Source organism: Homalodisca vitripennis, chromosome 4 (assembly GCF_021130785.1).
Source record: "Homalodisca vitripennis isolate AUS2020 chromosome 4, UT_GWSS_2.1, whole genome shotgun sequence".
In the NCBI taxonomy this organism is placed as follows: domain Eukaryota; kingdom Metazoa; phylum Arthropoda; class Insecta; order Hemiptera; family Cicadellidae; genus Homalodisca; species Homalodisca vitripennis.
The window spans coordinates 94,783,057-94,797,777 of record NC_060210.1 but is presented as its reverse complement, the minus strand read 5'-3'; the positions used below and the strand labels follow the sequence as shown (position 1 = coordinate 94,797,777).

The following is a 14,721-nucleotide window of genomic DNA, read 5'->3' as shown; positions in this document are numbered from 1 at the left end:
TTGAGACCTTGAGGCCTTACTCCACCCCACAAATTTACTAGAATTCTGGTCTATGAAAAGGAAACCTCACAGTATGACCTAAAAAAAATGCTATCAGAGCCTTTCTTGGCTAGTACATCTGTTATATCATTTCCAGGAATGCCATCATGACCCGGCGACCAACCAATGACCACTGTGTTCTCTCAGCCAGTGCAGTTAGAGCATTCTTGCATTTCCATACTTCCCTTGACTCAAAAGTATCGACATCCGTTCAGCATCATTAAATCTGATTAGCAGATAGTATTAATATTCAGTACATTTAACTTTTTCTGGATAACCATTCTGGGGGACATTTTAATTGCTATGACTTCTGCTTCAAATATCTTGGCTTGCTTTCTTGAGGGCTCCTTCAGCTTGGCTCCTGGTCCACATACAACAAAAACCAGCCCTTGAACCAGAGCATGAACCATTAGATTAACATTTCAAAACATCTTTCTTGGGGTAGACCTCCTTTATATGCTGTTTATCTCTACTTTTTCACTAAATGATAATGAACGTTCATCAAAGGAGTATTTATTTACTATACTGTAAGACATATTTCTTTTTTTTATCAGTAAATTATTTATTATTTGCAAATGCCATTCAGAGAAAGTAGACTTATTCAATTTTCTTCTTACTTATTGTACTTAGTTCAGTTGCTTCTTCACCTTCTGTCCCAGAATAAACTTGTGTACATACCAGCCTCCAGTGCTACAGTCAGACAATGATACTTGCACATTTCAGCCTCTGCAGCTACTTTGCTGTTATTATGTCTTTAAAGTTAAATCATCTTAGATTTAATCCCTATGTATATCCAAAAAGTATTGTACAAGTTCTTAAAGCTTTTATTGCTCTAGATCTAATGTTCTGTAAATAACTCCATAATAAACTTACTATCTATAATAACTCCTAAATAATAATTGGCTTCATTATTATAGCACTTTTAGAATAGGTTGATCTGGCTCAAAGATTCTCTTTCTGGTAAATGATACAATATTTGTTGGCTGAACGTTTAGAGAAGCTTCTCCTAGTTGCTGACAATGAAATACAATTCCTGCGTCTATCTCTATGCACAATAACTATTGATCATAACCAACTATAGGATTTAAATTTGGTGTGAAACTCAACCTAATTTACTCTACCACTAAATTGGTATTGAAAATGATAAACATCTATTCATTAGGAGTCCCGATTTCTGTTTGTCAAGGAAGTAGCCCTGGTTACATTGGTCTTACAGGTGACCATATTGGCAATACAGGACAACATGAGAAACACACAGGATAAAAAGATTAATAACTAACCAGAGTACATTGTGAAGTGTATCATATGTCATTTTTAGTAACTTATAAACATGTGATAAACCTACTTTTGGGTTAGTTAGACCAAGTGTAACATGTTGACCTCACAGACGTCATAGTGCACATACTGTGGTGTTAACTACTTAAGATCACTCAGTATGTGGCTAAAATGAAGGTGTTAACTACACGTATTATAGCTAGCCAATTATTATACAGTAGCTACTTTAACAGATTGATTATGCAGATGCCATACTGCACGTGCTGTGTTATAGGTTAATTAATATCACTCATCACAATATAGAACCACAGTAAAGGTGTTAAACACTGATTGAATAACACCATGTATTCCCACATAACTGAAACTCTCTTGTTACATATGAAACTATTAATTTTCCCTCTCAAATAAGAGCTTTCTACTTGTCTGGACTTTTTCAGATCTCTGATTTGACACACAGATACACTGTGGGTCTATGCAGAGTCATTCATACTGAGCCTGACATAAATGGTTATTTTGCAGTCGACATATTAAACTTAAGTTCACACGGTTTTACAGATTAAAATCAAAGTCAACTTATGAATTGGCCGTAATGAATAGTTAAACATACAAAATATATTAATGCAATACAAAATACGTCATGTTCTATTACGGCCAATATAATTTCTTTGTAGTATGATAGATGCTGTGGAAAGTGTGGATCTCCTAACCAATACTGATAGTTTGGGGGTATGAACCTTGGGAGATCACAAATATATTATGCTAAGTAAAATAATGAATGGTGCTGAGTACAATGAACATACACTGTTAATGAGGATTTTTATTTGCATAGCAAATTGTAGATAATATGCTATTCAAATATCAAAATAATACATCTTTATTTTGATAACATTATTTTAAAATTTACAGTAAAAAGCTGGTAAGAATTAAAAAGTAATAAAGATTTTTATTTTAAATTAAAATTACTATATTAATATTTAATTACTCAGTATCAAGAGATGTACATAGAGCACATACATACTTGAAGAAAGTGCTATTACTATTGTGTTTTGTGCAGTTATGAACTTGAAGAAGCCATTGGCCAAGTTTTCTAGATATATGGCACACATTGTTCCTGCTGTAACTGAAGTTGCTAAAGAGTCTATGTCTGAAGGTATAGAGGAAACTGTGGAAAAGAATGACGGTCAACGTGACATTTGTGTAGGGTTAGATGGCACCTGGCAAAAGCGAGGACATGTTTCCCTAAATGGTGTAGTATCGGCAACTAGTGTAGATACTGGCCATGTTGTTGACATTGCTGTTATGAGTAAGCACTGTTATTGTCCTAAAAAGAATCAGAACATACATGAACCTTCCAAGGCAAACTATATTGGAACAAGTGGAGGTATGGAGGTTCATGGTGCCAGAACAATTTTTTGTAGGTCCGAACAACTAAATAATGTCAAGTATGTGAAGTATTCAGGGGACGGTGACTCTAAAGGTTTTGACACAGTAAGCAAGGATAAAGTTTATGGGGATGAAGTGACAATAACTAAATTAGAATGTATCGGTCACATACAGAAAAGAATGTACAAAAGACTTTCAACACTAAAAACAAAACTTGCACATACTACTCTGTCAGACGGTAAAGGTATTTCTGGACGAGATCGCCTCACGGAAGAGGCCGTGAAAACTCTTCAGAAATATTATGGCCTTGCCATTAGAAGGCATACAAGTGTCACCCTAAATGAAATGAAGCAGGCAGTCTGGGCAAGCTATTTTCATGTTTACTCTTCTAATAAAAGTTCTAACCACGGGCTGTGTCCTAAAGACCCAGATTCATGGTGCAAGTTTCAAAAGGCTGTAGCTGATGGGGAAGAGTATGACCATGATAAGCATTTCCATTTACCGGAGGCCGTTATGCTTGCCATAAAAAAGGTCTATCAAGATTTAGCCTGCCCTGAGTTGCTGACAAAATGCCTGCATGGGAAAAGCCAAAACTCTAATGAGTCATACAATAATGTATTATGAACTCGTGTGCCCAAAAATGTATTTGTATCTCTAGAAACACTTATTCTTCGTGCATATGATGCAGTTGCATCTTTCAACAAAGGTAATATTGCCAAGTGTTTGGTTTTGCAAAAGTTAGGTTTACCTGTAGAGAAAGAATCTGCTGCAGCTTTAAAAAACATTGACATAGTGCGCATCCAAAAATCAGAGAAAGAACTGTTAGAACTTCAAAAGAAAGCCCGTCAGTCAAGAACCAAGGCAAAAAGACAGTTTGAAGAGTGGTATAGGGAGGAAGAAGGCCCTGGAAAACCATCTTATGAAGCTGGATTATATTAAAAAACCACAAGTAACATGTAAGTAAGAATAAAAGTATTTTTTATCTTTAAATGCGTTTTTTCCGAAAAGTAGTTTTTGTTACTGATATGTGTACATATTTCATGTACCTTTTTTTCAAAAACTGTTAAAGATATCAAGGTGAAACTTTTACCACGTATATAACACACATAGATGTACAAATTGACAACTTTTTGTGAAACTCTGTTGAATATTATACAGAACAAAAAGAAATTTCACATATATTTAAACAAATTATTTATATATAATTTGGTAAACTATTAAAAAAAAGGTTTTAATATTTTCTTACTAAAAGTTATCAATCACAAGACAATGATGTACAGAAACCACAGTAAAAAGTTCATAGCTCTATTGTGAACAGTTTTTGAGAAAAAGGGACATGAAATATGCAAATTTAACTTCGGTAAGATAGGCATGTCCGACTCCCCTTAAGAGAAACTACTGTGGAGGTTTAAAACATTGATTTTGTTTTTTTGTTCAGTGGAAATATATGTTTTATATAATCTTTTAACCTAATGATTGAATTTCACAAAAGTATCTGCCTGTACATTGGCTTTTGATACTGTAGATACAAGACTCTTAATTAAACACATTCTGAGCAGAACAAAAATTAAAATAAATGTTTCTGTTTCAGGAAAAGTGTGAATTTTGGTAACACAGGAAGGAAAAGAAGGAGGGAAGAAAGTATATTAGCCTTTGCTTGTACATTCTTCACATTATGTTTTCTTCGTTAGTCAAGGGCTCTCTTCCTTTTTTTTAAGCAGAAGGGCCTGTCTGCCAGCCGTTATCTTCTCAGCTGCTGTACAGTTTCCTTCTTAAAATATCCATCCCGGCATGTTGTATAACAAGATTCATTTTCATAAAAGCTTATATGATGAATTGAAAGTGCAATATTGTGTTTCTAGTCTTACACTAGCGTAGACCTTTGTCCTGTCTTGGTTAGTTCTTGCTACATTCAGGATTACTTCTCTCATATACAGTGTTACTAATGCACTTTTACCTACTAGCTAACCAACTAGTAAGAAGGTTTATAGGATTCACGCACTATTCACCAAATGTACTTTAAGTAAAATAACGTTAATAAAAGAGAGCTCTTCTGAAGTATAATTCAGCAAAGATCCAATGAGACTCTTTGTGTGCCTGTTAATAAAATATTATAATAAAAACTTAACAACAATTAGTTTTTGTGTACTTTTCCACTAAAATTATCTTCCTAAAACATTTGGACAGTTTGTGATGTAACCATTCGAATCATTCAACTTTTTGATAATATTCAGGAACAAATAATAACACGATTTTTATATTTAATTTTATATTATCAGAATGCACTCAAGTATTTATATTTTTACAAATATTACAAATTTATTATGTACAATATCCACAGAAATGTGATAAAGACTAGTTTTTTGTTTGTTTTTTAGAGGAAGTGACAGCTTATTTTGATCTAAATACAATTCAATAAAATATAATTTTTGTTACAATACCACCCTCTCTTAATTGCAGTGATTTATGTTTAGTACAATTTAACATTAAATTAGGACTCGTACATTAAATATGATAGGTGGTTTTCAATGCTTACTACTTTTAAATTAAAATGCATTAATTATATAATGATGCAGTGCTATCTGACACAATAACTCAATAATATTGAAACAAATATGACAGTGAAAGACACAAAACTGTTACTGGCACTGTTGAACCTGCTGCCAAAACTGCTGCCCCCATACAGAAGTTTGACTCCTTCTGCAACAAAATGTAGTTACTTTGTCATAGTTTTTAGAGTTTGATCAAAGACATACTTTTATAAACAATCAACATCAGATATATTACATTCAACCAATTATAAAAATTTGAATTCTCCACTCGGAAGCATTCGTAAACTATTCTGTTACAATATAACATTTTAACAGAATAAAATAGATTGTATTGCATTGTTGTGTTTAAAACATTTTAAATTGAAATAGATTAATACATGAAAAGCGGCACAAACTTTATACATCAGAATATTTACTAATTGGCTGCAGTCTCGGACTACAACAGGCCTACCAAGGGCGCACCGAGGGGGAGGACCCAAAAGCATTTATTTAAAAATAAACGACTGCCTGATTGTCTATTAGAATAGAATAATAGAGACTATTAGTCTAGACTAAATATAAATAATTTTGTTGGAACTTTGAAATAGTTACCTACAATACACATTAACTGTATATATAGACTAATAATTAAATGTTTTGTTCAAAACACTAAATATTTTAATCTTACCGTCACGGAGCAACTATGAAAGTGAAGTTAGTTCTTACTATTTGTTATGGCTTCTACCTGCACCCGGTACTTTTAGTAACCAAGTACAAAATGTACCCGTACTGATCTAGAATTATACGAGGGTAATTCGGAAACTAAGGTCCGTTTTTTTTTATTTAAAAAAACCACAACAGATTTTTAAACAAAACTTGTTTTATTTGATTCCTGACATCAATCACTATTTTTCTACATAATCTCCACTTTTGTTTAATCACTTGTCATAACGATCTACAAGTTTTTGAATGCCGGTGTCATAGAAGTCGGCCGCCTGCGACGATAACCAGTCTTGTACTGCTTGTTTCACCTCGTCATCAGTGTCGAAGCACTTCCCGCCTAGGAACTCTTTTAGGTAGTGAAACAAGTGGAAGTCACTCGGCACCAAGTCTGGGCTGTATGGCGGGTGTTCTAACTGTTTCCAACCAAATGATTTGATGAGATTTTGGGTTTGGTTGGCAGAGTGGGGTCTGGCATTGTCATGAAGCAACGAAACTCCAGCTGTCAATAGGCCACGTCACTTGTTCTGTATTGCTTGTCTAAGGTTAGTCAGTGTTGCAATAAGTGGCCGCATTTATTGTTGTTCCTCGCTCCATGAACTCGACTAGCAATATCCCACGTCTATCCCAAAACACTGTTGCCATAACATTGCGTGTGGACAATGTTTGTTTTGCTTTCACATTAACCGGTGACGTCGAGTGACGCCACTCCATCGACTGGCATTTCGATTCTGGGGTTATGTGGGAAACCCATGTCTCGTTACCCGTCACAATCTGGTCTAAAAGGTCATCACCTTCCTGATGATATTGGATCAAAAATTCAAGAGCAATACCCATTCTTCTTTTTTTGTGTTCCTCAGTAAGCAGCCTGAGAACCCAACGTGAGCACAATTTGCGAAAATCCAAAATTTCAGATACAATTTTAAACAATGTGGTTCTACTCACGTTTGAAAATTCTATTTCTAATGAAGAAACAGTGAATCGCCAATCTTCACGAATTTTTTCATCAACGGCTTTCACCAACTCTTTGGTGATCACTGATGGCCGACCAGATCGTGGTTCGTCATGGACATTTTCCCATCCATCTTTAAAAGCTCTCACCCACTTCCGCACTTTGCTGTCACTCATTGCATTTGGTCCATACACTTCACTTATCTGTCGATGAATATCCGCTGCTGAAACGTTCCTTGCTGTCAAAAACCGTATCACAGACCGTATTTCACAGTCGGCGGGACGTTCAATAGTTTTAAACATTTTAAAAAGGCACAGACAACAGCAGACTACAACGATTTCACTGCAAATGGCGTTGTTCTGCGCGCAATGCATGCCGGGAGTAAGGGCGCATGCACATTTCGCTGCTCGCTTACTGTTTGTCTGGTTAACGTGAATCGGACCTTTTTTTTTTTTCCCTTGGGGCGGCCTACTGCCATGCACTTAAGCCTCAAGGGCCTTTTGCGCACCCCGGAAACACCATGAGGACTACCAGTCTACAACTTCAGCAGTTCAACAAACCGCCTAAAACAACCTATCAAATCCTCCTGGGAAAAATCGCCACCCCTGTTCAAGCTACCAAAGATGGCATACCGCTCTCTTGCTATTGCTGGGCAATCAAAGAGCAGGTGCTCAGCAGTCTCCTCCTGCTCATTACACCTTCCACAGAGCGGATCCTCCTGAAGGATACCAACTCTGTGTAGATGCTTCTTCAGGTGACCATGCCCCGTAATGAGACCAATGACCTTAGAAGACATTGATCTGTTTAATGAGAGAAGGTCCGAGGCCACCTTGGAGGAAGGTGACTGTAATACCATTCTACTCACTCTCAAACCCGGATGCAACCTCCACCTTCTCCCATGCTCCGCGCGAATCCATTTCGAGACAACCCTAGAGGATTCACACCTTGGAACACCGCAGAATGGTTGAGGGCCCGTCATAATTGTTGCTGAGCCCTGGTTGGCCAGGGCATCAGCTCTTTCGTTCCCAGGAATCCCCTCATGACCAGGAACCCAACAAACGGTTACATTGTTGATTCTGGCAAGGGAGGAAACGGTCTGATCCAAACGGACCTTACTTTCCGAATTACCCTCGTATATTACAGAGTACTCATAAAATGGTACAGCTACGTGTCTGAGTTACTGTTACTGCTTGGAAGAAAAAAAGAAAAATGTAAATGAAGTTATAATGGATGCTATGAGCAAAACAAGGAATAAGTATGATATAGTAAATGGTTTTGCTGGCTACTTTTTAAACAGAGTTGTAAGCCTAATAAATACATGTCCCCATAGGCCAAATAACGATATACGCCAAAGACATCATGATGTAAATAAATATTTTTTATAGTCTTTGCCAGTTATAAAAACATAAAAGGATATAATAGATAGTATAAAAATCAACAAGTTCCTAGGTAGTAACAAAATTAGAGCTAAAGATGTAACGTAGTATACGTTACTGAAAAGATTGCACATGTGATAGCTAGAATGTTAAACACCTCATTAAATGGAGTATTCCCTGACAGCTTTGGTAATAAGGCCAGTATATAAGAGCAAAGAAAAGAACAATTTTAGTAATTATAGGCCAATAGCTATATTACCCACCATCGAACAAATATTTGAAGGGTATGTCTTGAATTATCTGAATAAATATTTGGAAGAAAACAACTCATTATACCCTAACGGATATGGCTAAAAAACTGCCAGATGATTTGTAATCAGCTGTTCTGATTAGTTGATTTAATTCCTGTCAGTCTTTCACATGTGAAAGATATAATTTTATTGGTTTTTATCTGATTTATCTTTAAGAATCCCTTTGTAGCAAATATTATCCATATTGAACATCTATATAAACAAATATAATTTTTTAAAGAATTTTCACCATCAACATTTAGGTGTTGCCTTGGACACTTGAGACTTCAATGTACAAGTATTCTGAAATATTAAAAGATAAAAAAAATTGGTATAGCAATGGATAGGAAAATCAACAAAGAAAATAGATTCAGAGGTAAAAGTTGGGAAGAGTTCTGTACAGTTGGCTGGTTGATTAAACAGGAAGAATTTTATTATTTCCTAATATTTAGTGCAAAATACGTGTTGACGTGGATGACTGTTTATATAATAAACTCATGTGTCTTCTAATAATATATTTTTAATGTGTTTTTAAAACAACTATTTTATTATGTTTCAGATTATCGGACTCCATATTCAACTATAGGCCTACCAAATGTCATAACGCCTTATATTCTATACTATAGATTATTTTTTAGTAAATGTGGAAAATATGTAGATCTAATTTACCTTTTTCATTGTCCGCTCCACACAGTTTGTAGGAAAGGCGACTTTTGCGATTAGAGGGGTACAAGTATCCTGGGATATAGAGGCTTGGAGATTCCAGTCTGCCTGTTGATAAGAGTCGGCTGAAGTCCTGCTCTAATTTGTTGGCTTCTGGTCCTGTGCACAAGACTTTCTGCTTTATTTTCCACCATCAGTTATAATATTTAAGCAGCAAATTATGAATTCAATAAAAATATAAGTTCACTAAAATATAGGTGAAAAGCTATAAAAAAAATTGGAAATGATCAAATTACTTCATTATGGTGTATTCTAAGAGTGATTACTGAATCTCAAACACAAAACTTCCAGTTAATAACAAAGTCTTAGTATCTTCTACCCTTTATTTTAATTTATTTCGAAATCCGTGAAAGCTTAAATTTTCTGCGAAAACTTGACCAAAAGAGTGATGTTTTCCTGTTTTTTTGAAGTTTGTTAAGTGATAGATCAAAATAATCAAGCTTGATCATTGTTTTAAAATTGTATCAATGTATATGCACACTTCTCTTTACGAGAGGGTACATTATGCTTTGGAAGGGTAGAGGAGTTAAGTAGTTAAACAAAATATAATATTATAACAGAATAACATTAATTTCGATAGACAAAAAATTGGGGGCTTTTTTACTTTAGAATACTTACAGTTACCTACTGAAGTTAGGAAAGCATATAATCAATTGAATCAATACATTTTAACCTCCAAACCTGTTTCAAACAATATTAATTACTTCCTACTCACATATCAAAGAAAGAATAGACTGGACAGAAGTGAGTAGCAAGTGGAGCAATGTCAGAGCAGTTTCACCAATAAAGAGGGGGAGGAAATGCACAAGACATCCATATTACCCGATGTCTAGTCTCATTATTATTACTACTACTGCAAATTTTTACAGTACGAGTATACTAATATTAACTACACTTCAACAATGTTTATGTAGTTTATGTATTTATGCAGTTAGTTCATTTGAACAACAAATTTGTTGTATTCTAAATATTTTATAAAAAAAAAAAAAACAACTACCAATAGTTTGATAAGGGAGCATGGTTCGGCTTAAACTTCTGTTATGACCCTTAAATGAGAATGTCCAGTCTATTTCTTTCTTTGGTCTCTGTTCCCTGCCTACCATATGAAAATAAATCAAGACTGATAACAATCTGTTAAATTCTACTAAAACAGATCAATCTAATTCACCTTTATACAACCAAACAATTTGATTAAGTAGTTTGATAAAATAAAATAAAATTGGTTTGATCAAGATTGGCCTAGTTTAATTATATTATTATTAGTAGATCTAGTTTGAAAATGTCTAATAATTATATTAATATTCAATAAAATTTGATCTGATTATATCGAAATTTAATTAAATATTGCCATGGAGTATGTATAACACAATATGAATAAACTTTTTAACACTTTTTTTTAATCTTTTATTTTTCTTACAGTGTACATTTCGAAATCTGGGATCATTGTTATTGTCGAAAATCATAGTTAGTACCTGAAGATGAAATCCCAGATTTCGAAATGTACATTGTAAGAAAAATAAAAGTTTAAAAAAAGTGTTAAAAGGTTTATTCATATTGTGTTATACATATTTATAAAACACTTTTCGAGGCTATATCTCTAACATTGCCATGGAGGTTCTGCAAACAAACTGTGTGTATAAGCTGAATGTAAGGGAGCAGTTGGCATCTATGGCTTTGAGTTTTGTAAGCAAGATGGAGGTGGCTAATGAGCATTGTGCAGATACTAAATCCCAAAAAATCGAGTGATATTGATAGGGTGTCAGTTTGGGTACTCAAAAGATGCTCCAGATATATTTTGACTCTCATCATGCATCTAATCAATCTCTTCTTTGAACATGACACTTCTGAACATCATTGCTTTTGAAGACCGCCAAAATGATGCCAGTCTTCAAAAAGGATGATCATACCGGATTCCTAAAAGTCAGCAACTACATTCCCATTTCAATTCTACCAATTATTAGCAAACTTTTTTTAAATCGTTGTCAGAAAGACTTCAGACATCCTTGGAACAATTGAAGTTCTGTTCAATTTCTGTCAATTTATTCATATCTAGAAAAAACAAATCCACAATTAATGTGGTCACAAACATCTTAAAGATTGTTGTCGATGCTTGGAAAGAAGAGAACATAATCTTAGCTCTAGATCTTTCTAAAGCTTTTGACTGTATGTTGAATGAGATACTGCCGTATCAGTTAAAAGCATGTGGCATTCGAGGTCAGCCACAAAAATGGATCTCGCCTATCTCAAAGATAGAGAGCAGTGTCTTCAGATATCAAATGTTGTATCGAATGCAAACAAAACTACTCTTGGAACCCCGCAGGGATCGATTTTGGATCCATTACTTTGTCTTCTGTGTATAATAAGTTGTGTTGATAAGCTTGTCATTCAAGATGGAAAGGTGGTTCAGTAACTCTCTGCATACAAACTTTCTCATAAGAGAACTTGGAAGTCAAATCATTCATTGATCTCAGTTCATATATTCAAAATTTTCTGATATCAATTTGAAACCAAATAATCCCAAGTTTAATGTTATTTATTTCTATCTTCGGCAGTAGTTGACTCAAAATTCTTCTATTGTCATAGTAGACGAAGTTCTCCTGAAAGATGTAGATTCTACAAAGTTATATCTAGATCTTGGTTTGATCTAAAATGGGAACATAAGAGCAGGTCTATGTATACTATATATATGACAAAATAGTTGAACTACCTGAAGTAACTTAATGGTATTTTTAAGAAAAATAGTTGTTTAACTTGTGTAATTTTGTTGTAATTTCTATTTGTTTTAATGAATAAAAGTAACCAATAACCTTTGAAGTGAACAAGCAGCTGAGTACAAGACCCTCCATGTAGTATCTTGGTGCGACGAGTGTCGACAGTGAGTAGCCACTCGGGAATACCCATCACTCTCCGAACATCCTCCAGGAACTGGGATCTGTGACAGTAATGAGTTAAAAAATGTCATCAAGTATCCTCAAAGGTTAGAGTAATGTAATGTAATGGAGTCTATTTGAAAATTCTCTTCTATCATCACATTTGCTTTAAAATAGGAGACCTGGAACTTGAAAAAGTTCAGTATATGATCTGAGTGTCATACAAGGAAAACCTAAGGGTGCAACTGGAATCCAGTGGTCATCATCATCGTCATCATCATCATCGTCAGACGTTTCCGTTCTCACGGGTCGTCGTACACAGCCTCCTCCACTTTAGTCTATCGTTCCAGGTCTCCTCTTCATCCACCACCTGTATTTTCTGTAGTCCCTTCTCTCTATGTCTTTCCACACTTGGTCCTCCCATCTTCCTCTCGGTCTTCCTCTTGGTCTTCTTCCTCCTTCCTCCTTCTCCAGTGCTATTCTAGGCATTCTATTATCTCCCATCCTCTTCACATGCCCCATCCACTGTATTCTTCTTCCTTCCATTGTCTCTTGCAGTGAAACTACCTTCAATCTTTCTCTAGTTTATTTCGTTCCTTATTCTATCTCTTCTTGTAGTCTTCTCTATCCCTCTTAAAAATCTCATTTCTGCAGCTTGCAATCTGCTTAAATTCATTTTTTAGTCCACGTCCACGTCTCTGCTCCATATAATAAAATTGGTTGGAAATAAGATTTATACATCAATACTTTTGATTCTTTCCCAATGTTCCAACTCCACACAATCTTCTTTACCATATTGAAAAACTTTCCACTCTTCCATATTCTGTTTCCTATCTCTTCTCTTATTGTGCCCCTATCTGTTATGATACTTCCTAAATAAACAGAATTCCTTCACCTTTTCAAGTCTTTTTCCTTCAACTAACACGTCTTTGTTTATTTCCATCCCTTCTCTCTACTTTCATTACTTTACATTTTTTGTATGTTCATCTCTTAAACCATATTTCTTCGCCACTTTGCCCATTTGTTTAACTCTCGTTCTAACTCTTCTTCCCTATTTTCCCATATCATTATGTCATCCGCATATGCTATTGTCTTAAGTTCTTCTGCTTCCTCTGTTTCCTTGTACTTCTAGAATAATTTCATCCATTATAATATTGAAAAGGAAAGGTGACAATATGCTTCCCTGCCTTACTCCTCTCTCTGTTTTAAAAGTATCTGTATATTTTTCTTCAATTCTTACCTGTTTTTACATATGCCGTACAGGTTCTTTATTCTTTCTACTATTCCCTCACGCAATCCTCTCTTTCTCATACTCTCCCATATCCTTTCTCTCAGTACCTTATCATATGCCTTCTGTAGGTCTATAAACGCTACCATTGTATCTTTTCCGTATTCCCACCTCTTTTCTAACACTTGTCTCATCACAAAAATAGCATCCACCGTTGACCTACCTTTCCTAAAACCACATTGCTCCTCTCTTCCTGTTTCTTCCAGTACTGGTCTAATTTTCTGCAACAGTATTTTTTCATAAATTTTTTGTGTATGGCACAAACAAAGTTATTCCCCTGTAATTCTCGCATTTTTGCTTATTGCCTTTCTTAAAAATCGGCACTATTATTCCCATTTTCCAGTCTTCTGGTATCTTCTTTTCCTTCCAAATCACTCTCATCACTCTGTACAACCATTGAATTCCCAATGGGCCCGCCGCCTTTATCATCTCAGCCGTCAGCTCGTCTATTCCCGCAGATTTCCCCTCTTTCATCTCTTTAACCGCTTTTTTCCAATTCGCAACATACTAAAATCCTCTTCATATTCTGTCTCTCTGTCATATCTCTTCTTTCCTCTTCATTTTCTGTTCCTTCCAGTAGTTCCTTAAAATACTCTTTCCACGTGTTCAAAACCTCTTTCTCCTCCCATTTGATTTCCCCTGAAACATCCACCACCTTAGTCAACATTTCTTTAGGTTTCGTCTTGTTCCTTATCACCCCATAAAAAAATCTTCTTATTTCCTTTGAAGTTTGATTTCAGTTTTTCTTCAAAATCCTTCCATGTCCTCTCCTTTGCCTCCTTCATCATCTTTGCTGATGCCCTTGCAAGTCTCTTCCATTTATCCTCTTTTCATTTGACCTATCCTTAAACCATTCTCGCCAAGCTCTATTTTTGTTTTTAACTGCTTCAGCAATTCTTTCATTCCACCAAGGGGTCTCTTTATCCCTTCTTTTTACCTGAAGTTCGTCCACATGTTTCTTCTGCAGCTTTGACTATAGCATTCTTGAAATTTGTCCATTCCTCCTCTCCCTGTTTTGACCTCCCCCTTGGGTATCGTTCCTCTAATGTTATTTACAAACTCCTCTCTAACTTTCGTATCTTTTAAACTTCCATGTCTTGATTCTTGTTAGTCTTTTGCATGTATCCTTTCCAAACCTCATTCTTTGAAAATCAGCTACCACCAGCCTGTGATCTCCTCCCATACTTTCACTGGGTATAACTTTTACATCTGCCATGTATGGCTGCAGGCATTTCCTCACTAATATATAATCTATTAAACTTGGCTGTTCACCA

The 14,721-nt window shown here is 35.3% G+C and overlaps 1 protein-coding gene across 1 annotated transcript in view; it reads right to left on the bottom strand.

The window, feature by feature from the left end:
- Positions 1 to 4,949: 4,949 nt before the first annotated feature.
- LOC124359802 overlaps positions 4,950 to 14,721 on the bottom strand; it is a 37,778-nt gene continuing 28,006 nt past the window's right edge. The window contains exons 19-21 of the mRNA XM_046812845.1: positions 12,097 to 12,221; positions 9,236 to 9,388; positions 4,950 to 5,397 (exon numbers count right to left, since the gene is read on the bottom strand). Of these exons, the coding sequence (XP_046668801.1) occupies positions 5,276 to 5,397; positions 9,236 to 9,388; positions 12,097 to 12,221 (400 nt within the window). The 3' untranslated portion in view covers positions 4,950 to 5,275. The remainder of the gene's footprint in view (positions 5,398 to 9,235; positions 9,389 to 12,096; positions 12,222 to 14,721) is intronic.